This window comes from Pollachius pollachius, assembly GCF_949987615.1.
Source record: "Pollachius pollachius genome assembly, chromosome: 6".
Lineage (NCBI taxonomy): Eukaryota > Metazoa > Chordata > Actinopteri > Gadiformes > Gadidae > Pollachius > Pollachius pollachius.
In genome coordinates this window covers 7534379-7558517 of record NC_136939.1, presented here as the reverse complement: position 1 = coordinate 7558517, position 24139 = coordinate 7534379, and the positions used below count along the sequence as shown (strand labels likewise).

At 44.3% G+C, this 24139-nt stretch overlaps 1 protein-coding gene across 3 annotated transcripts; it reads right to left on the bottom strand.

The window, feature by feature from the left end:
* Window positions 1-23764, bottom strand: pof1b (POF1B actin binding protein). Of its 3 annotated transcripts, none has more exons than XM_079738335.1 (13): window positions 23132-23764; window positions 21000-21080; window positions 10609-11084; window positions 8951-8984; window positions 8575-8655; window positions 6545-6637; window positions 6198-6311; window positions 5801-5953; window positions 4744-4869; window positions 4144-4275; window positions 3607-3677; window positions 3318-3432; window positions 1-2457 (listed from the first exon to the last, which is right to left on the bottom strand). In XM_079738335.1, exons 1-13 carry the CDS (start codon window positions 23600-23602, stop codon window positions 2437-2439), a joined length of 1968 nt encoding a protein of 655 aa, XP_079594461.1. In that variant the 5' UTR covers window positions 23603-23764; the 3' UTR covers window positions 1-2436. The 3 variants fall into 3 exon arrangements, with proteins under 3 accessions (XP_079594461.1, XP_079594462.1, XP_079594460.1); XM_079738336.1 differs by having other exon boundaries at window positions 1-2412; XM_079738334.1 differs by lacking the exon at window positions 1-2457 and having other exon boundaries at window positions 2468-3432.
* Window positions 23765-24139: the final 375 nt, after the last annotated feature.

The following is a 24139-nucleotide window of genomic DNA, read 5'->3' as shown; positions in this document are numbered from 1 at the left end:
AACACTTGCAAACAGGAGATTTATTCAAATCATGCATTTTTTTAAGCAGGAACACAAACTGCATGGAGAACCAACAAAGCCCATATAGTAAAATACACGTTTACTCACAATCCAGCTATGACCGTTCATCCCTGCCATCTCATTGGACAGAGCCAAGCCAGTAAGGAGACAGCAAGGGTGCCCATTCATAGAAAAAGTCTAGCTTTCTTAAGAAAACATATCAAAGAAAATCTGACTATAACATAAACTACAACTGGACACACAAACTATTTCTATTGTTTCCATATCTTGAAAACAAAGATTCTGACTATTACATTTGCGATTACTCTGAAAACAAGCCAATGATGGATGTTATCTTAAAATTTGTTAGTGTTATATTTTCCAAAAATAAGCTTTTGATTCCACACCTTAAATGCCTTTCAATGTGCAACTTAGACTAGATAAATTCACATTCGTCTTTTGTAATGTATATAGTTTTTTTTGTAAATGTGACACAATCAGTAGTTTTCATACCCTCACAAAATAAGATAGGGTTTTAACCCGATACAAAACCCTCTGTGGTTTCTTCAGTTGACATTGTTAGGCAAAATGGAATATAAGTGCTTTTGGGACTATTGGAATGAGACTCTTACTGAGGAACGATATAGTAGGGTCATTGTAAACCTGAGCCAACATTTGCTTTTCAATATGGAAACAAGGAAATCACAAAGCCCTTTTGGGACTTGAACAAGTCGCGTCAATTGTTCACAATATTTTTGAGGCAAACAACGTGAAAGTGTTTGTCTAACCCTCTTAATACATACCTTTTGATTTGTAATATAGAGACCCTAGGCTGGGATATCTTTCTTTATTTTCAATAATCTGGAAAATTCTCAATGGAACTTTTTCAAATGCACTCCCAGACGCATTGGCTGTTGACATAAAGTCACCAGTGGACAGACACTTAAACAGGGTCATTATATGAGGGACGAATTGGCTCCAAGAAAGCCACGGAATAACGTAACCCTACAGAGAAACAAACATATCAACAATATATTGTGCTTTTAACTCACTTCTACTATGTTGTGACCCATACAAACATTTGTATTCATTTGCAAAGGTTTCAATTCATACATTCTGATTTTGAGGAATAATACAGGCATAAACTGTTTAACATTGATAGGGTTCATTTTCTAACATTTTATCTCATTCGTGATCATCAGCCTTCTCCCTGATCTGATCATCTTCTTTTTTTTTACTTTCTTTCCTACGATACCCAGAATGCCCCCTAACCAAAGCAAATGTGTTACCCTATGAATTCACAAGGCTGACATCACGGATCAAATGGATGTGTGCTTTATCTAAATTATTTAGCCCAGTTAGAATATCGCTTAGTTGATTTACAATTTACAAAGTTTTGCCTTGCCCCCAAAAAAAGGACCTGGAAGGCATGGTCCATCGCCAACAGGCACAAGGTATTAATGTCAAAGAGGATTAACAGTAACATTCTTTTAGATCCAAACTCTCTCCCAATTCCTGGTCAGCCTTTCCCGGAGACTCATGTCAAGTGACCGGTGAAGTCCACAACACAAGCTCCTGGAATAACCGTGATGGAACTTCAACATCTGAATCGACACAACCGCTGAGGACAAATCTCCTGCACCCAAATATAACCTGCATCCAAACCCTTCAAACCACATGCTCAGAATCCTTATTGTACCCAGCACCCATGGCAAACCAAGTAAACATGACCGCAGTCAGATCTGTCTCACCAAATCAAAATAACCACCCGATAAAAAGCATAGCAAAAACAAACCCAACACAGTTTTCTTCCATTTGTCAACACAGTGAAGAAGCATTTGTGCACATGCATGCTAGAGATATACAAACATATTTACAAGCAAAGACATTGTGGCAGCCACCCATTCCCTTGTCCCTGAGGCTAGAACGGTTGTGGTGGATTTATAAAATAATATCCTGCATACAGGATATGACATCACAGGCTAGCTAGCAGCACTGTGCGTCTTCTACCAATGACGGCTTGGAGCTGCGGCGTCTTTGTAAGCGTTTGTATGTGTGTGTGTGTGTGTGTTTGTGTGTGTGTGTGTTTGTGTGGGGGGAGGGCCGCCTTGTGGGAGTGGCGTGGTCCTCTCCCTTGCAGTAGACGGAATGAGGAATGTATTGGCTCAACGCTAAACAATTTGCTCCCATTAGCAGAATCACATCAACCAAATAGAATTTACGGGAAGCGCAGAGCAACCACCAGCGAACCTCTGAGCCCAATGGACAAGGGTGGGTGTGTGTGTGTGTGTGTGCGGGGGGGTGGGTGTGTGTGTGTGTGTGTGCGGGGGGGGGGGGGGGGGGGTAGGGGTAAGGGTAGGGGTAGGGGAGGGGTAGGGGAGATGTCTGAATCTTCTTCTTGTTGATTCATTCCTGTCGGAGAGAAGTAGTGTTTCTTTAAGGGGTTATAATGGTTTCCTGTTGTGAAATAAACACAATAAAGCACGGATATGTTCGTTATTCGAGTCTGGCCAGGCATTGCTGAATACATTCTTGACTTCTTTATGGAGTACAGAGACATCGTTGCCACGGTAACAGATATACATGTGCATTTACAGTATTCAACAGCAGCCTACAGTCGACGAAGATGGCTAGCAAGTGTAAAGTGATCCAGTATCTAACAGTAGATGACTGGCAGACAAATGTTGTTGTACAACATCTGGCTCTCCATGGAGCGCTGATGTTCGGGCACAACCAACTTCGGTTGTACCCGACACGCCAAGTGAAGTGTGCCGTCCGGTTTCCCAAGGCAAAGAAAACAAATCAAATGTAAAAGCAAGTAATTAAAAATACAACGATACACTGAGAATAAACTCACTGAACCACTAAATATTTTGGAAACGTCAGACATTATTTCAAACAGACTCACAAAAAGCTCAATACCTTACCGTGCTGCCCCGTGAGGAACGCGGTGAAAGGTGAAGTGACCCGACCATGTCCATGTCTGACCATGACCATGTCTCACTAGTGGATACACGTGGAATCTAACGCGTGCTCTCCATCAGCTTGCCCTTACAGCTGATGGAACAGCGGAGCACATGGTGGCTCGCACATTCGTACACTGCTAAATGTCTCACATATCGTTTAGGGCGTACGGCCATATCTGCCCCATGCCAAATAGTCCCCAGTGAGTCACTCTCTTTCTTTCCGTGCCGCCTGTCTACGGTTCAAATCTTAAGTTTTATTTTCACCTCTTCACCTCTCGTCTTATTAGCAGGTCCTCATCTTGTGTTTTTGTATCCTATGTTTATTCGTTCTCTACCTCTGTTGATATTTACCTGTTTGATGATGTCCCCGGTTCTCTCGATCACTATGGTTTTGCCCTCCTTGATAGGAGATGTAGTTTTGTAATCATCACCCAGTAAGCCCAGGATAGGGTAATGGTTCCGGTACCTGCGCGCACACACACACACACACACACACACACACACACACACACACACACACACACACACACACACACACACACACACACAATTAAAAGACTGTGTGGCCCAGACCCATTTAATGAGGTGATAACCTTGGTTTTTGTCAGCAGAGTGGTCTGCAGAATAGGGTGTCACTTACTTCTTGGTGATGACAGTCTTGGTGACGTTCTTGGAAGATTCGCTCATCTCAAACTTCAGCTTCTTGATCTCCTTAAGGTTGCACAGGGTGTAAAGGTCAGAGGTCACATGTATAATACTTTATACATACAACATATTACACATGTCATGGGCCTACACAGAACGCGGTGAGACACGCAGACAGAAGGAGAAACATAGACAGACACTGTCCACAACAGTAGCTCTTTGTCCTGTGCGATGGAAACTATTCAAATATGAAAAGAATACATGCTCAATGCGTGAAAGAGTACCTGTATGTGTGTGTGCGTGTGTGGGAGAGCGGTCATAGTGTGTGTTTGTGTGTGTGCGTGCGTGCTTGTGTGCAAGTGCATGCGTGGGTGCGTGCACGTGTGTGTGTGCATGCATGCGTGCGCGTGTGTGTGTCTGGTGTGGGGGTGTGTGCGTGTGTGTGCGTGTCTGGTGTGCGTGTGTGTGCTTGTGTGTGTGCATGCGTGGGTGCGTGCGTGTGCGTCTGGTGTGGGGGTGTGTGCGGACAGACCTGCTCCAGGTGTGTGATGGTCCTCTGTCTCTGCTCCAGCATGGTGTTCAGCTCGCTGATCTTCAGCTGGTTGCTCCGGTCTGAGGAGGTGCTGGTGGTGGTCGTCTCCGTCCGTATCCTCGTCAGCTGGGTCTACAGACAGACAGACAGACAGAGAGAGAGACAGACAGACACAGACACAGACAGAGAGAGAGAGAAAGAGAGACAGAGACAGACAGAGACAGACAGAGACAGACAGACAGAGACAGACAGACAGACAGACAGAGAGACAGACAGACAGACAGAGAGAGTGCGAGAGACAGAGAGAGAGAACGAGAGAGAGAGAGAGAGAGAGAAAGAGAGACAGAGAAACAGGATAAGTGATAAGAAAACAGACAAAGTATCCCTCAATATTGGATCAGGTGGGTCACTCTTTTTCTGAAATTCTAAAAAGGTCAGAGTTCACCAAACATAAAGCTGCGTGGGCACGGTAGAGGGAGAAAAAAATGACATTTCTTGCACAAATGATCAATATAATGAAACATAAGTAAATATGAGAAATGTGGGAAACAAACATATATATATATTATTTATTGAATGTGTGTGTTGTGGTCGCCCCACCTGCAGGCTCTTCATCTCATTCTCCTTCTCCTGCTTCAGGGCACTGAGCTGCTCCTGGTACTGACGAGACAGTTCCTCTGTCTTCAGCTGCAAGGACGCACTGTTGCTGTTGCCCTGACCTGCCAGCTAGGGGGGAGGTGGAGGAGGAGACGAAAACACGTTTAGCAGGGAACACATGGTGAGGTTTCAGCAACAATGCTGCCAGCGTTGCATTCCTATGGAAATGAGCGTTGAAGCCCCACCAATTATTGACGCTAACCAGGGCGTAGCCGAAAGCCAGGACTCTTCGGCGTGACGCTACGCCCAAAGTGTACACCGTTGAAGACTTTGACCCCGGTTGACGTTGACCTCTCATAGCGCGTCCAAACGGAAACAGCCTGAATTGAGGCTATACAGTGCTGAACTCACATCCGTTGGCTGGTAATGTTCCTAACGCCCAAGCTAGCCTGGTCTCGCTTCATGCGTTGACTGCTCATGACGAACGCCCAGGTGTGTCTGCTCAACACACCATTTAATGAGAGGGCTCCTCTACGGCAGCAGGTGCTAACTCTACTCACTGCAGTGCCGCGGTCAACAACCAATCTGAAGGCCACGACGATAGACAGCAAAATAGGTCAGCACCAACTCGCCTCTATGTGAATAATGCACGCCGGTAAAGCCTTACTGTAGGCAAACACAACACCGCCGTTCCTGTGAATTGGCGGGAGGAGGGATGTCGCAGATGTAGGGCGGAGAGTGTTGGCTGTAAACACCTTTCGTGACTGCTGGTTTACTTCTTTTTTTTTGAACCTTCAATACAAGGGTTAAGGATGATTATGGTTCCACGTCGATGCAACGCAATGACCACGCAGAGGCTTTGACACGGTCATGAACCTGTTTTTGTTCCGCGTCGGGTTTACGTGACCGAACCAATCACAGCCCTTGCTGCTGCGTCGCAGCAGCAAGGGCTGTGATTGGTTCGGTCACTAAAACCCGTCGCAGCAGCAAGGGTGCTGCCAAGGCGTGACCGAAGCTACCGCGTGCTGCCGAGGCGTGACCGAAGCTACTGCGGCGCTACCTTCTGTCTGAGCATGTCGTTCTCCTGCTCCAGGGCCCTCAGGCGGCCCTCCACCTCCTTCAGCTTGAAGTCCCGGCCGGAGTCCGTCGTCTTGACGCTCAACATCTGGCTCTCCATGGAGCGCTGGGAACTCTGGCTCTCCTGCAGGGACGTCTGCAACACACACACATTGTGAAACACACACACTCATTGTAAAACACCGAAACACAAATTACACACAAAGTATGCACACACACATAAACCCACAAGCAAATTCACCACATAACATAGAAATGACAACGAAAACAAACACACATACAAATTATCCATATAACATAGAAATTACATAACACACAATTGTATGCAGACCACAGAAATGCACACACACACACACACACACACACACACACACACACACCTGTAGTTGTCTGTTGTTCTCCCTGACGACCTCTAGGAGGCGATCATACTGCTTGGCCTGGTCTGCCTTGAAGATCAGATCCTTCTCTAAAGACTCCTTGTCACTCTCCAGACGCTGGGAAAGAGAGTTCAGAGCCAGCATGAGAGAGGGAGAGAGAGAGAGAGAGAGAGAGGCCGAGACAGAAACAGAGACAGACACACAGAGAGAACCTGAACCCCGCTGATGAAATGAACCAACAACGAGTTCCTTGTTCGCGTTTCTTCTCTGCGCTCTGCCGATCGGCAGCAGATGAAGCGCTGTGCGGTTGGTTTTGCTCAACAGGGCCGTCGGCCGGCGGTGCAGCTCACCCGCAGGTCGTCGGACATGTGGAGGAGCTCCTCCCGCAGGCTGCTGAAGGTGGACATAAGGAGACGCATGCTCTTGTCCGCTGTCAGGCGCGTCTGAGTGGGAAACACACACACACACACACAAAAACGCTGTCACCCTCATACTGACGTAGTGTCCCTGTTTAATCGAGGACAGCTTCAACCTGCCTCCAGTAATTGAAATGCCGAGGTTACATTCAACCCAAGAGTTTGAGATTCAGAGAGAATTTTTAGCTCTAATCGTTAACATCACAGCTCTGTCTGTCTGTCTGTCTGTCTGTCTGTCTGTCTGTCTGTCTGTCTGTCTGTCTGTCTGTCTGTCTGTCTGTCTGTCTGTCTGTCTGTCTGTCTGTCTGTCTGTCTGTCTGTCTGTCTGTCTGTCTGTCTGTCTGTCTGTCTGTCTGTCTGTCTGTCTGTCTGTCTGTCTGTCTGTCTGTCTGTCTGTCTGTCTGTCTGTCTGTCTGTCTGTCTGTCTGTCTGTCTGTCTGTCTGTCTGTCTGTCTGTCTGTCTGTCTGTCTGTCTGTCTGTCTGTCTGTCTGTCTGTCTGTCTGTCTGTCTGTCTGTCTGTCTGTCTGTCTGTCTGTCTGTCTGTCTGTCTGTCTGTCTGTCTGTCTGTCTGTCTGTCTGTCTGTCTGTCTGTCTGTCTGTCTGTCTGTCTGTCTGTCTGTCTGTCTGTCTGTCTGTCTGTCTGTCTGTCTGTCTGTCTGTCTGTCTGTCTGTCTGTCTGTCTGTCTGTCTGTCTGTCTGTCTGTCTGTCTGTCTGTCTGTCTGTCTGTCTGTCTGTCTGTCTGTCTGTCTGTCTGTCTGTCTGTCTGTCTGTCTGTCTGTCTGTCTGTCTGTCTGTCTGTCTGTCTGTCTGTCTGTCTGTCTGTCTGTCTGTCTGTCTGTCTGTCTGTCTGTCTGTCTGTCTGTCTGTCTGTCTGTCTGTCTGTCTGTCTGTCTGTCTGTCTGTCTGTCTGTCTGTCTGTCTGTCTGTCTGTCTGTCTGTCTGTCTGTCTGTCTGTCTGTCTGTCTGTCTGTCTGTCTGTCTGTCTGTCTGTCTGTCTGTCTGTCTGTCTGTCTGTCTGTCTGTCTGTCTGTCTGTCTGTCTGTCTGTCTGTCTGTCTGTCTGTCTGTCTGTCTGTCTGTCTGTCTGTCTGTCTGTCTGTCTGTCTGTCTGTCTGTCTGTCTGTCTGTCTGTCTGTCTGTCTGTCTGTCTGTCTGTCTGTCTGTCTGTCTGTCTGTCTGTCTGTCTGTCTGTCTGTCTGTCTGTCTGTCTGTCTGTCTGTCTGTCTGTCTGTCTGTCTGTCTGTCTGTCTGTCTGTCTGTCTGTCTGTCTGTCTGTCTGTCTGTCTGTCTGTCTGTCTGTCTGTCTGTCTGTCTGTCTGTCTGTCTGTCTGTCTGTCTGTCTGTCTGTCTGTCTGTCTGTCTGTCTGTCTGTCTGTCTGTCTGTCTGTCTGTCTGTCTGTCTGTCTGTCTGTCTGTCTGTCTGTCTGTCTGTCTGTCTGTCTGTCTGTCTGTCTGTCTGTCTGTCTGTCTGTCTGTCTGTCTGTCTGTCTGTCTGTCTGTCTGTCTGTCTGTCTGTCTGTCTGTCTGTCTGTCTGTCTGTCTGTCTGTCTGTCTGTCTGTCTGTCTGTCTGTCTGTCTGTCTGTCTGTCTGTCTGTCTGTCTGTCTGTCTGTCTGTCTGTCTGTCTGTCTGTCTGTCTGTCTGTCTGTCTGTCTGTCTGTCTGTCTGTCTGTCTGTCTGTCTGTCTGTCTGTCTGTCTGTCTGTCTGTCTGTCTGTCTGTCTGTCTGTCTGTCTGTCTGTCTGTCTGTCTGTCTGTCTGTCTGTCTGTCTGTCTGTCTGTCTGTCTGTCTGTCTGTCTGTCTGCCTGCCTGCCTGCCTGCCTGCCTGCCTGCCTGCCTGCCTGCCTGCCTGCCTGCCTGCCTGCCTGCCTGCCTGCCTGCCTGCCTGCCTGCCTGCCTGCCTGCCTGCCTGCCTGCCTGCCTGCCTGCCTGCCTGCCTCCCTCCCTCCCTGCCTAGCCCGTACCTGCAGTAAGTAGCGGATCTGTTGTTTGGTCAGTTCAGACGCTCCTTTAGGGATGAGGGCCTCCACCTCCTCTCTTTCCATCTGTTAACCAACACATACGAGGCAGAACGTAAAGGAGCGTGTATCATACGTTTTCTTGCCATTCCATCTGATTTGGATTCTTGGGGTTCGAAAACAATTTTCAATTCAAAACAATTCCCGGTTCAAAATCGATTCTCCATTCAGTAAATAGGGATAATAGAGATGATAGGGATAGTAATATAAACAAACTGCAGTAATGCAACACACATACTGAAATGACAGAATATTCTTAAGTTTTCAGTGTGTTCGGCCTTGTTGAGTTACTATATCTTCATTTCTGTGGACTTGTCCTTACCTTGTAGTCACTTGTGGAGTCGAGCTGATGTTTCCTGTAGCACAGAGAGACAGGAAGTAGAGAACAATGAGAAAATATCCACGCTTTAAATCACACTATGCAGAGCAATAACACACATACACGAGAACCGCATTAAATATATCTCTCAGAAACCTAGATCCTAGGTTAGTTAGAGTCTAGAAACAGAAACTGCTTTCACAACAAGTGTTTGTCCCCCTATGATCAGATGGATTCACTTCCTGTGTTCCACTTCCACTGATTTATGTGAATTGTGTCCTGGAGCAGGTTCTTTGAATTAGATTTTTTATTATTAATTGTTATCCATTTATAATTTCCAGATTGTTTGTTCATGCATTCATGCATCATCCATCAGTTACCGTCAATTAACAAAATAATTGAAAAAACGGAACAGCTGTTCACTGCATGAATATGATCTTATCATGTTTGCGTTCTACCCCAACAGCTCACACCATCTAGGTTCCCAGTCGTGTCATCCAGCCTCTATCTTCACAGTGAGTCCCATTTTCTCTGCCCGCTGTGTTTACCCTGTATGTGCCAACTGGAAGCAGAACCAGCCTGGTTCTTCGAGGGTAATCCCTCTAAACCAGTTTGTTTGCTACCGACCGAAACTCTGTTTTTGAGAATGAAAAAATGCCGATGCCCACGCTCGGCAAGAAGCGACCCTGGAATCGGAGCTGCAATCCGGAGCCATCTACTCTACGGACGGGGGGAGGAGAGGACGGCTCTGAAGGCAACACCTCCAGCTTGAACCTGGCCTCTCGCTCGGGTTACAGCTAGTGACCTGCCGAGGCCGGTGTCCATGGCAACGCCCTGCGTCTGGTGTCCAGAGGAACCTTAGTAGACCTCGCTGCTCAACAGGAACTGCCGAGAGTGGGTCGCCCCGACGCAGCCATCGGGCCCGCGGGTGAAGAAAGAGATCCACATAGATAAACGGGACTTGACGCATCCCTGCACGACTCATGGTACTATATATGAAGGGAATCTAAGAGTGTCATCTTATTTTTATTTTTTCCAATAACTCTTATTTACTATCTGACTACTAACCGACTCTGATGTTATACTGTGAAGGTAAGACACACACATTCTATTTGTGTGGGTCTTCACTATGCTACGCCTTAGCCTCCTTGTTACTCTATAGGGGCGGAAATAAGTGTAAAAAGCTAGTTTAGTGTAAAAAACAAGTTGTTCAACAGTGACAAATGGAAATTGCCCTTAATTACAGCTTAGGTGTATTGCCAGAGGCATTCCCGGAGCATTAGCTTAGTTTCACTTGGGTGCACACGTGTGTGTGTGCGCGTGCGTGCGTGTAGTATCTTGTGCGTATGTGCAGCCTGTAAGCGTGTGCATGGGAACTCACACTCACATGCACTCGTGTGTGTGTGTGTGTGTGTGTGTGCATATTGCGATCCTAATCTTCAACCACAAGTATAAAAGATTTATTCCGCATAATATATCTCTTTACACTTCACCACTACATCTTTATATCTCACTAATTAGTGGATAGTGGACGTTTAAATCCCACCTACACATGTGTGTGTGTGTGTGTGCGCGTGAGTGTGCGTGCGTGCATGTGTGCGTTTGCCTGTGCACGTGCGTGTGCGCGTGCGTGTCAAGCGATTCCCACAGGGAGGACCTACTGCCCACGGATCTTGGCCACGTGCTCGGAGATGCAGGAGTGGATGTCGCAGTTCTTCCGGTACACCTCGGCCAGCAGCTCTCCAAAGAACCGGGTGTCCATCTTCATGACCTGGGGGTAGTCGCTCCGCTCGGAACGCTCGGAGCGTTCGGAGCGCTCGGATCGATCAATGCGTTCACTGCGCAGGCTCCGGTCGCTCCGGTCACTGCGGCCGCTCCAGTCACTGCGGTCGACGCGATCGTTGCGTTCGCTGCGTTGCTCCGACATGGAGGAACGGACCACAACCTGCTCCACCGGCCGCTCCACAAAGCGCTCCACAATCCTCTCCACCAGCCGGGGCTGGATCACGTTGATGATCTCCGTCTCCTCCAGCTCCACCTCCTCCTCCTCCTCCTCCTCCTCCTCCACCACCACCTCCTCTTCAAACTCTGCCTCAGCCACCTCCACCTTCACTTCCACATCGTCCACCAACTCGACCTAGAGAGAGAGACGGGAAAGTATCTAACATCAGCTGTGTGTTCAGAAAGGAGGGTTATTTTGTTTGGGGAAAAACAATTTTAATTGCATTTATTATTCTTTTTTCTTTTTTTTCTAAACCATTATCAGTATACAATAAAAGATGGGTAATTCAATTAAAGAAACATCAAGACAATAACCATCTTCAGCTGTATGTTGCTTTTCTTCAAACACATGTCCTGTGCAAACACCCACACCCACAAACGTGACAGTAATCCAACACACACACACACACACACACACACACACACAATTCACTCTCTACAAACACCAGTCTATCGAGACAAATGCAAAAACTAATCTGTCGTCAAACAAACCAGAGAATGCGGTTGTGTTTACAAGAGCAGTCTGAGTTCTTATCTCTTCAAGTGCTTTTTTGTGCTCCAAGAAGCAGAAGAACAACTGTTCCTTCATGGAAGTTCACCTGTTTGTTGAATGTAAGCCCATAGGGTAACTGGCAGCAAGGTTATGGTGTAGAGGATTTATTTTTTACTCAATGGAAAATATTGGCTCAGACTGAGAAAGCAGATTCCATGAATGGCTTATATAGAAACTTTTGGTTCCTTTCTTCCCTCCATTTCTTCATCGTTCATCTTTCACGACAATGAAAATGAAATGCGTTTAAGACGTTTATCTTATTCTCACATGTACAAGTGACAGACTTGGTTAAATCCTCCATGCATAGTATATTATGCCATCGTGGGATTGCTTCCAATCCAATCAAGGTTAAAGGAGTCATTGGTTTAATGTTCCCCGAAAGTGGAATTATGAAAACAAAATTGGGAAAATTATTTTTAATTCATTTCAACTTTGAGATTCTATATTCTTTATATGTAATGTAGAAGAAGGAGGCAGAACACTGGGCAGCTTCCAGTGCTGAACAGTATAATAAACTGGTAGTACTGGGCAGCCAGTCAGAGTGAGAGAGGGCACAGCAGACACTCCTTGATACTCTACAACGTGTCGTAGCTTGTGGACAATTTATGTACATGGGAGGTGGCCTCCATTTTAAAGTGTCTTCCTGGTTGAATTCTCTTAACATCCCAACAGCAATCAATAAATCAAATGCTCAGACAAAATTTAAAAAAAAAAAAGATTCTTGTGGCTGCCGCAGCCCAGTAATTAACCTCTTCAATCAATTATTTTGGCCGGAAATATATGATTAGATGGCCTACTGGCCTTTCTACCTATCTACCTACCCAGCCTCCTGTCTGTGCACTTATTGCGCATGAAAGGAGTCTTCCACAAGACTAGGTAGAGCTATTGCTACAGTCAGCGAGCCAGTCATGTATTTGGGGGAGTAGCTTTGCAGGAAGGCCTGAAGGGATGGCTGAGATTTGTTCGGTTAGATACTTTCAAAATCCAGCTCATTATGGCTGGTTTCTCCAGCTCTCTTACCCCGGGTATAACAGGCATGTATGTGTGGCCTCACCGTCCCACGAAGAACCCCACTGCCTGCTTACGCTTCATCGGTTCCGCCACCACCCACATTCCATTGGTTCCTCAACACTGTCAACGTGATATAATTGAAAACCCACGCAGAGGCAGAAAGACAAACTGACATGATAAGTGGGAAATAGAGATAATAATGCTAGATTGTTACAAAACTTGACAGATAGTCCATGGGCGTAACCAATCCGTCTTTAAGTTCATGGTTTGGTGAACTAGCTTGGGTGTGTCAACTGTTAAGCCAAAAGTCAACAATGGCAGGTTGAGCCAAACATTTTGGGCATTATCGAATTGTACCGTGTCAATATGCAAATTATCCTTTACTCCCTGGGGCAAGCAAACCCTCGCCATTCCCATACCAGTCCTCTACTAGAGTGTCGTGGGGAGACAGTATGATTAACAAAGAAATCAACGACTTTGAATGACCATGTAAACGGCACAACCAAGAACGGTTTTGCTTGACCAGATTCGTCACGTCTTCAGCTTAACCAACCAATCACATCAGAGCCTACAGCTTTGAACGACCTGCCTTTGTAAACATACACATATACCGAGTAGACCCAACCTTTGCTCTGGTGTTCAACAACCTCATCTCCAACCATTTTTCCCATCTTGCAATGAATCTAAAAATGAAAAAGACACACCCTCTTAATCCATTAACTTCCACCCTGATCACTGATATACATTTATATAAACAATTACTGTGCATCACGTTCCAGTTCAAGCCGACTAAGAACCGATTGGTCGATTAATCACTACTTGCCCGAGGGTCGGGCGGATGCCAAGGGAAGGCCGATGTGCCTACAGCACAGATGTGACATACAGCCGTAGAAATAAAAACAGAGGCAGTAGATCATGATATTTATCAAGTCTACCATCTTTATTATCTCACACTGAGTTTCAGCATGCCTCGCCCTGCTTTTACAGTTCCCTATTCTCCGAAACATCGTAACCCCCGTCTGCTTTAATACGAGCCCCTTTCAAAGTTGTTGACTGATTGTTGATTTTGTTCTGCACACAGCATGTTATGTTTCACATGTTAAGTCTCAAATCAACACATGCTAACTGATGCTTATCATATACCACAATAGATTTCATTTGGGGAAACGTGTCATGTCACCATACTGCCATAATAAGAACTTTCCAGAAGCCTGGGACCGTGTGAAGTGTGGGAGTTTTGCGATCAAGGGGACCTTGAATGGGTTGGGGTGTGGTCGGGCCTACATTCTCCACATTCCATCATAGAGAGGGACGTCGCAAGACACACCACAAGCTGACAGAGAGAGATTAATGGTAGTGCTACATGATGCAGTTCAAACCAGTTTAAAGGCCCCAGCGCCCTTTGGGCAACGCAGAGGCAAAGTCAAGGCAAGTGATTCTCCACTATCGCCGTTACAAATCGGAGGCACATGTTGAAAACAAACTTGAGTTCTGTGAACTAGCATCCGTTTTTCAAGGTTTTAAATGCCCTGACATTATTATCCACCGACTCTCAAACAGAAAAGTATGAGTGCCCTTGTTTTTTTATTGCATGTGGCAACAGATCAGAATTTATGTAACCAGCAAGTCATTTGAGGCTGAGATTTGCTGCCTATCTGCATGGCCAAGTTTTCTGCACACACTCAGGATTTCTTCACCCATTTTGAGAGTGAATTATTTGTATTCATAATTTCTATTGAAAAATATATCTGTCCCACTTCACTGAAAAGAAAGAAATCCTTTTGAGTTTTTTCTCTTTGAAGTAATTAGAATTGGTACCAAATCAAACCCACAAACACCTGCCATATTTTTAGATTAAGCAACACTGGCTTGATGCTGAGCTAGCGGACAGAAAGTTGTAAAAAGTTGTGCATAACTTAAACACAAACATATAAGCTTGGAATATGGTTTGGAAAATACTGTCACTAAGAAGCTTCCTTTCTTAAGACTAAATGGTTTAGAACTGTTTTCCTGCCAAAATGAAAAGATTTAGGAGATCACACGTTTTCCTTTTAGGCTAATTGGGTCCTATGACAAATGTCTAGACGCAAACCACACAGAAGATAGGCCCCTTTAACACCCATCTATCCCATAATTCAACAGGCAACACAACCCGTCATCACCTCGAGTCAGTTTATGTGTGTGTGTGTGTGTGTGTGTGTGTGTGTGTGTGTGTGTGTGTGTGTGTGTGTGTGTGTGTGTGTGTGTGTGTGTGTGTGTGTGTGTGAGCGCGCGCGCGTGTGTGTTTGTACGCTTAACGTAAGAACATCTTAGTCTTTACTACAACTCACTAACAGTGTGTAGGCTTGTGTATGCTTAAGAGAGGAACCTGGGATCAAAAGAGGAGGGGTTGAGTGACTTAACACTTTTCCCAGAAGAGTCAAATGCAACTTTTCTAGTAGTCTCTAGCGTCAGGTGACATTACTAAAGAAATAAAACTGATTAACAGCGACTGTTGATCCTCTTTCTAAATTATTGAAAAGGAATACCTGACACCTGTTAAACGTTGCGTTAGTTTGGTCGTCATATTTACTCGGGTCAGTAAAACTGATGCCACGGGGATTGCAACAACATGAGAAGCATGTTATTTTACTCTAATGATGGTGTAATTATGAGGAATGGGGTGTTTTCAAAGACGGCGGCCCTGTAACGATCGTGTGACTAAATGTACAATTAACCAACCATCAATCAATATTTTGGCATATCCAGCTTTAATTAAGCCTGGTCTTTGTTGACTTCTACACCAACAAATAATTGCTTAAGTTATATCACGCAATACGGATTAACTTATTACAAGTAAAAAACTAAACAAAAATAAACAATAATAAATACAACTTTAAACTATACTGTAAGTCGATGATATGCCAAATTCCAATGTGACCGTGATTTGTGCCAAGAACTCACTAATTTCTCCACCACTGTTAGCGGTAGAAATTCAGACTTAAAACTTTTGCAACAGAGACGATAAGTGTTCCCAAACAAGCAGCAGTTCCATGGCCGGAATGAATACAGACATGATAACCTCGAAATAAAAAAAATAACATTAGCTGACTCTGGAACGCAACACCGCCTGTAGTGGGCTAGAACTACTAACGAAGAAACCATAACAAGAATGACTGTCTTCTGAGTCTTTCTAGGCCGTAGCCCCAGCCCACCCAGACAAGAACCAACCGACACCAACATTGCATCAATAAAAATGGGCGGCAAGTATGCAGTGCCTTCAGTTTGTTCAGACCAGCATCCCAAACATTTGGCATGAGTAGTAAAAAGAACCATGAAAAACATTAATTTTAATAACACCAATTTCTGGAAACATCTTTAGCTCTCTGACGATGAGAAAGATGTGGATGAGGTCGAAGAAGAAGCGGGCAACACCGAGAGGGCCTGAGCCATGCAATGATTCAACCTGTGTAGTCTTATGGCCCCAATGACACGCTGGCTGGGATTGCGATGAGGCGTGGGCCTTTTTGTAGCATAACCGTTCAATCAAGAGATCCTTCTCGTCCAAATCCATATGTCACACCTGGATGATAGGCTCCATTATTCATTCAAAGGCTTGATTCTTTGCCCAACCCTTGATGATATCATTCCGGAGAAGGTGTCAGTAACACCTTGTTCTGGCTGAAGTTTGACATTGACATTACATGTAATCACATGTAATTGTTGGCATATTTCTCAGTTTTCGGTAAGAATGATTTTTAAATACATCTAATTTTTTTAAAACCGAGTTTGTAGTTGATTGTTTTGCATTTTTTGTTTTGCATTTTTTGTAAGTGATTATAAGACTGAAGGGTTCTTGAGGAGATAATATGCTCCTTGGAGCCAGGCTCTATTGTGAGGCTAACACTAAAGCTTGGATTTTGTTATTGTCTGTCTACAGTCACTTCCTCTAATTATGAGTTCCTCATATGGTCTGGCGGTGGTGGTGAAGGCTTGGTTCACAGCCCGCGTTCCAGGCCGAAAACATCCAGTGACCCAAGATGGATCCATCTTCCGTTGCTCTTTGTAAAGCGTACACAGTACTCACGATTTATTATTATTTTGTGGATGTGATTTATTATTACATCCACAAAACCTACAATTAGCTTCAGTTGGTTTCCGCTTATTTCTTCTAAGTTGTTGAAGTGTTCCAAAAAGTATTCCCGGAAGTCTTACGTGACAATGTGGAAGCTAAAATGGTGATGCAAAAATGAAAGACCAAGGGCCAATTCCCCCAGTAGAGTTTCCCTTTCCTCAGGGCAGAGCAGGCGAGATTGCTGCTCATTTGATTAACCATTTAGCTACAAACTTGTTTTCCTTCCTTTTCCTCCAATTAACGATTGCAAAGGAACCAAATGACTAGGGCACGAAATGAACCTATAATAATGGAACCTGTTATTCAAGACTTATCAAATAAGAATCAGACCCTTTCATTCCAAGGGTTTCAGAATGAGCGTTGAGCATGAGGTTCGCGCCCACAACCATTCGCAAACTATTTTAGGCAATATTCCCTATTTTATCCCTTCTTGCTCATTAGCATTACCAATCTCACTTGGCAGTAAACAAAGTAGCCTGACTCGGGTATTGAGGAAGAAAAGCATTTAGCCAAATATTTTCTAGGGTGTGGAAGATGCCACTGGGATTGCCTGGGACAGCCAAGCAGAATTGTATGTCTGTTCGAGTTTGCTGCCATTGCCTCCACAGTCACATGTCACGATCACAGAGAGAGAGAGGCAAGCTTTAAGCAAAGTAACTTCTCTCAAACATACATTTAAGATAGAATTTCCCCATTGCTTTGGGCACAGCAAGAATTGGGTTGGGTAACATAATAGATGCTTTTACGATAAAACAAGCATATACCTCCATTTCCCATTGACTGTACTGCCTCACATCTTTGCCGTAGTCAACTTGTTTTTATCACACCCTTTTTCGTGGTATCCTCTACAAACTCCGCCCACAAGATGTTTATCTCTGAGCCGGATTATCTTTGTCATCCTGGGAAATCTTAGATTTACGCTTTTATAAGGTTTTTTTGAAAAGGTTATGGAATGAAGGTCATGGTGAACGTGTTTTTGTGTTTGCCCACAAAGCAGGTGGATGGCCTCGGGGGACAGTAACCACACTGTTACGTACATGGAAAGAGCTCGCTGTGGCCGCTTAGCTGGATGTTTTATTGTTACGACTACAGCAAACATTCGACACACACACAATTGCGCACACAAACACACTAAACTGACATGAGGTCAACACTGAAAATTGAAGGATATCAAAATGGACGTAATTTGCATAGCAATCAAAAAAATAGGGCTTTAACCCTTACCCTAAGATATAATAGTACAGTCTGAATAAAAACTATTTGGAGAATTGATTTAAAAGAGGGCACAGGGTTCGCTAACCTAGGTTTAATAGTCCCACACTCTCAAAGACATCAGTTCACATGAAAAGCTGATGAGAGAGAAGGAGAGCGAGAGAGAGCGATAGAGAGAGAAACTTTATTACATCTTGAGCCACTATACCTTTAAACGAGATAAAAACAACCCCTTGAATTGTATATATCCCGTATATATTGACATATCACAGTGTTATGAATAGCCGGAAACTTTAATCTTGAAAAATCTGATTTTTTTTGTATGCTCATTTTAGGTAATAGTAGCGTAATTTTTTAGGTAATGGTAAGATTTAAAATTGTTTGGTGGTTCTGACAGTGGGCGAGACGGTGATGCAAATCTAGCGAGAGGAGATGGCTCCTTATTTATTTTAACAGGTGGCTGTGAGGCTTCACACTAGATGTCAAAGGGATTATGGGAGTAGCCGTCGTTTATAAGCTTATTCCTTATGCCTTTGTTCTAAAAGCAAAAGAACAGAGTCCAAATAATTTTAAAGCCCAAAGACACATATTATACTGTGTTCCATGTGAGCTGAGTCTTTTGGCCTCTCAGTCATTGTAACCTCAGGGCTTTCTGAGGGTTTGCATGGAATGTATAGACAGAGCTCAAACATTCTCAACGAGAGCACGTGTCCAATGCACAGTGACTGTCAATTAAATCCAGCTGGGCTCTTCAAGTTCAAGCATGTGCGCACACACACGTGTGTGTGTGTGTGTGTGTGTGTGTGTGTGTGTGTGTGTGTGTGTGTGTCTGTATTAGGGCTGGGCTAGATTTTCAATATTGATCGATATAGATATTAATCACGATATATAATTTGATACTGCTGAAGCCTGAAGAAACCAGAGTGTTCATTAGTTAAACCATACACTTTTGTTTATTACCATATTTGTGATCATGTGAAGGGAACATTTTATCACATTTAAATATAAACATTTAACTTCACAAACATGTTTTATCTGCCCCCAGCAAAACAATATAAGGTAGCTTGCCTTGTGACCTATTGAAAATAATGTAAATAAAAATAAAAGCTCTGACTTCTTTCACATTAAACTCCTTTGGCAGGGCTTCAGAAAACATCGTAAATCGTGTAGAGGCACAACCAATGCATAAAGTAAAAAAGTGGATGAACAAAGGCCGTGGCACATGAATTTTAATATATAAAATATGAACTACATAGTGCTTACGTAAGTGCAAAATGTAAACATTGTAAAACCAGATATTATGCTGCATAAAAAAATGTGTTTAAAACTAAAAGATCTGTGAGTGACAATCACATCAAACTCCTTTGGCATGGAGGCAACAATCTCAAATGTTTGTAGAGGTTTATTTTTGCTGTGCGATCGGCTATTAGGTAAATCCATATCAGAACTGTTTTTTTACTTTTTTTATTTTTTATATTGAGCATTTATGTCTAATACTTATCGTCGTAATCGACGTGAGTTTTATTTATTAATAATCGTAATCAAATTATTGCCGGGCCCTAGTCTGCATTGAAATGCATGTACGTATATGAGTAGGGTGTGTACCCTTCGGTATCTAATGACTTGATATGATTTTGATTCTTGGTGTCAAGATTTGATTGAAAATCGTTTCTTGATTCCCGGTTCAAAACGGTTTGCCGTAATGTAAACAGACAAAGGCAAACCTAATACAAAATATATAAAGTAAAATACATGAAGAAATATGAATTAATAAATAAACCGATTTTTTGGAGTTCGGAGGGTGTGAATCTTTTTCCCCAACCATATATACCCATGTGATTCTAAAGCCGTGTTTACTGTTTCAGATTGTATCTCTAATAACTGGATAATTGGAGTATAATGAAGAAACAAAACAAAAGAATTGCCTACTTTGTAATGCATTCTGCCTTATAGCCGGAGGTACAATTCAAGCCATTAAATGCCCTGCCAATGAACACCTGACTACCAGTCAACCGTTTCTGTTGTTTAGTGCTGTCGCGCTAGAAAGAAGAATTAATTTTCCTACGTAAAGAGCCTATCACTTCCCTCAATAAACAGGTACAATGGTTTTCTAAAGAAATCATTAGCCCGTTTTTTTCGGAAAGAGAATCCCCTGACTCATCCTAGCCATCAACAAAAGCGTGATTGTCAGCTTGGGTGTCTCCGGGGACGGGCTCGCACGGCCATTTTCTACTCGCTGGAGCAGAGAGGTGTGGCGGCACTTAAAAGCTTGTTGTTATAACAATCTTCTGCCGTTCAGCATTTTCTGACTGACTGATGACTATACACTTAAAAACTGCAGGTTATCGAGCAAGGCCAACAACAATATGACAAAAAACAAAACAGTACATACTATTTTAAAAATGTCAACTTTCAACGGATTTATAAAGTTATCCAAAAGGAATCAGTGACGCCAAAATAACTGTTGACGTCATTCATGCTCTTTAAGCCAATCGTATCACTAGTACCTTTGTACAAACTAACTCTACTAACATTGAAAACGTATATGAGTCACCGGAGTCTAAATAGTGAAAGCTAATCTGACTGCCGCAGCAGATCCCACATTGTAGGCTGAGATCAAAAGAAACACACTGGCCGGAGCAGAGACTGAAACCGACACGCCCAGAGAGAGAAACAACGCTACTGAGTAAGTGTTTCTCAAGGCCTGCAAGCATGGACAAAGCTCCTAATAACTGTCACCATAAAATCAGGGCAGGAATATCAGGATATATCTATTATTTTAAGGAGCCTAAGGAGCTCTGCACTGGTTGCTGTGTGGCACAGCTTGTGTTGATGGGTGTGCCTCACAGGGCCTCCACACCCAACGGTTCCTTCTGCAGCCATCAGAGCCTCAATGTCCTCTGTTGTCCCTTAAGACACCTGGGCCATATTCAAAATGTGTTCTGGGTTTCATAATTCTGTAGTTTGGTCCTTAGCGTTGTAGTCTTGCTTTACGACATAATCACTCACGTCACTTTAGGATTATGAGAACACATTCACACGTTTCCCTTTCAAGACAATTTGGACCAAAGTTAAGGGCTGACACACCTCACGGTCGAGTCAGTTGCATTTGAAGGGTGTGCGTGTATACGTGCGCGTGTGCGTGTGTCATTACTCCTCACCTCCTCCTCAAAGACACAGGGCTCAGGGCTCTTCACTGGGCTGGACATGCTTATCACCGAGGAGATGCTCCCATTCATGCTCTGTTAGGACAGACGAATGAGGAAGAGAGACGGAGGGGGGAGGGGGGGAAGAATATTAGTCAAACGTTAATTACACCATGGTAACACAGAAAAAGCCCACACTGTCAGTCACAGACTGTTCGAATCAGAGAAAAACAAAAACTCTTACCCTCCTCGCGAGGGATGTAACCCTATACTAAAACACTGCCAGGGAGGGCTCTTAGTCAGGGAGAGAGGCCAGGTTGCCTTGGCAGCAGGGCCATTTGTCTGGCAGCTATTTCATGCGGTGCTGCTGCCCTGTTACCATTAGCACAGACTCTGTCACACAACAAGGAGCTACACAAACAGAACCACCGACGACAAAGGTTCAATATAATCCATGCATAATTGTTGTATGTGAAAACGTTATGAATTAACTATTCAATAATGAATCTGGAATTCTTCCAGATTCCTTCATAAGAGGCTGTGAGAAGAACCAGTGGATCTGTGCTGTTGCATTATGGGTAGGTTTCTGGGACAACATTGGCAGTATCTCTTATCTTATAAGCTACCTATTATCTTTACATACACATGTGTAAATTTCAGGTAATTCAACATTGCGGTTTCCATGTGCTGTAGGCTGGTACAGCTTGTGTTACCGTACGTCATGAATAGAGGAGCTCTGTAGGGCACCGGTTGACTAACGCTGTGGCCCTTGGCTGTACTTTGACCTCAGGGACCAAAAAATGAATCATTATCACTGCTGAACACTTTCTCTGACCTGCCATTATGCTGTCAGTGATAACACCACTTGGTTTGGTTAATCCTGTTTTAAAATGGAATTTCAGTGGCACAGCATGAAGCAAACCTCATCAAAGGAAAAGCAAAAAGAGGTTTTGCTTCGGCTCAAAATAAAACTGCATTTGAAATTCAGGTTCATATTGAGTCCTACCAGTGGATAGACTTAGGCCATCTGTATTTTATTGATGTAGGCTACTATAAGCCCATTGTATTTATTGTATGTGCCTAATAATGTAAAGGACTGTTATTGGTAAATGTACACTAATACATTAAGTAACAACTACTAATTGTATTAGTCTATTACTAGTGCACCAAGGGACAACCACACTAAATTACATATCATTTTGTGTAGTTGCAGTGGCACAGGCCGCTACCGTGTTCAGATTCATTTCCCAGCCCTACGTGTGAGCTGACTGGATCTTTTGTGAATCATTAGGTTGTTCCCTGTTCTCTAAACTAACTCCTGAACTGGGCATGGCCTCCCCCACTCAAAAGCAGGGAGTGCTACGAAGATGAAACAGTCTAGGTGTGGTTCTCTGCTTTATGAGGGAATGTGTTTGGGGTAAACGCATTGATTCAAAGTATTGTATATTCGTAGAAGCCTTTAAGCCCCCAGCACCTTGTCCCAACAGGCCACCACTTGTAAGACGCGTATAATTTCCTTGCCAAGAGTGAGCCAATGAAACATCATTAAATGTGTTCATTTGTCAAGTCAAGTCAAAAGGGATTAGCCTCCTATAAGGGCAGGGGATGGTTTGGTTTGTTGTTGTTCTGAGAATGGCGTCGTTGCCTTTCATTTCGGGACACATGACATTCTCTCACGCGCGCACCAATGCATTTGCATAGTAACCTAATGTCGAATTGTGGTTGTTCCTGTTCCGTGCTCCTAAATGCCTGTATAAGTCGTGGCAGAAGCAGGTGTAGAGAGGGCGTCACCGTGAATACCTGAGATGACTACAGAATTTCTCAGACAGGGTGGTTTACCCAACAGCCACTGCGCCATTTAACACTGATAAGAGTGCTGATTAACATAACGTGCTTTACGACGTCATACCACCGGTGACTTATTCAAAAGGCAGAGAAAGTTTCGAATTTCTATTCTGTAGCACCTAGTAACTTTGCAATAAAATCGTAGTCAGATCAACAGACATAAGCCAAGTAGCCTTCTAGATAGGCTGTTGACGAATAAAACCATAGATATATATAAAACAGACAGGCCTATAATAAAATATACAGTTTATTGCATTGCGACAACACATGGATTAACACAGGCGGACCAACGACGAGCGCACCTCTCTCATGCTGTGCTGCTGGTAGCCCATTTCCGAGCTCTCCTGGCTGCTGATACTGATCCGCGGTATGTTCTGCTGCATGTAGACCTGCTGCATCATCTGGGGCATGACCTGGGAGGTCATCATTTGGGGCATGACTTGAGCGGTCATCATCTGGGGCATGACCTGGGTAGCCATAATCTGGGGCATCACCTGCGAGGTCATCATCTGGGGCATCACCTGCATTTGAGGCATAGCCTGGGGCATCACCATGAACTGATGCTGCTGCTGCTGCATTTGCTGCTGCTGGACGGGAACCAGGTATCGAACGGATTCGTATGATCCATTTAAATTGTACGGCACCGAGGAAAGTGTGGTGGGCATTGAGGAGGGAGAGGGTAAGGTACGGGACGACGAGTCCGAGCAGACGCTGTAGGTCCTGTAAGACGTCTGGCCAGGGAGAGACAGTGTTGGGGAACTTAAGTTTTCCATTGGTGCAGACGAGAACTATAAAATAGCAACAAACAAAAGATAGGCCTTCTTCACAGCAACTCGCCAAGCTGTCCCCCTCGAAAAATCGCCTGTTGACTAGACAACGTTTCCGACTTCAAACTTTTGCTTCATGTGAAACTCTCGCAGTGTCCGTCGCTGAAGGGAAACCGCGCAGTTGTGGGACTCGTCCTACAAGGAAGAGGTAGACGAGAAGAGAGCTCATATAGGGGCGGGGCCTCGCCAACAAATAGTTTTCTGGATCAGTGGGCGGTGCCCCACCTGTAGTCGGGTAACCTCTGCAGTTTAAAAACGCATTGATGTGTATCCCTTACCTTTAGGTAGCGATGTGAAATAATAATAGCGAAATATTACTTTTGATACTCCTTTCTGTTGAAGCCGAGCTGTCCAAAGGGTTATATGAATTACATTAGGGTAAGTAGGCCTGCATGCTCAAAAAAGGACAAGTGAAATATGAAAACCATAAGTGAGTATCATTTATTACAGAAGGCCCACATGTCTTTTTATATGAAGCCAAAC

Bases quoted from the DNA above. Each gene is read 5' to 3' on its own strand.
- pof1b (XM_079738334.1), bottom strand. From the start codon at position 23,602: ATGGAAAACTTAAGTTCCCCAACACTGTCTCTCCCTGGCCAGACGTCT. The intron at 6,638-8,574 runs GTACGGGCTAGG...TTTCCCACTCAG, and splicing joins AGATCCGCTACTTACTGCAG to ACGCGCCTGACAGCGGACAA. The intron at 4,276-4,743 runs GTGGGGCGACCA...GTCTGTCTGTAG, and splicing joins ATGAGATGAAGAGCCTGCAG to ACCCAGCTGACGAGGATACG.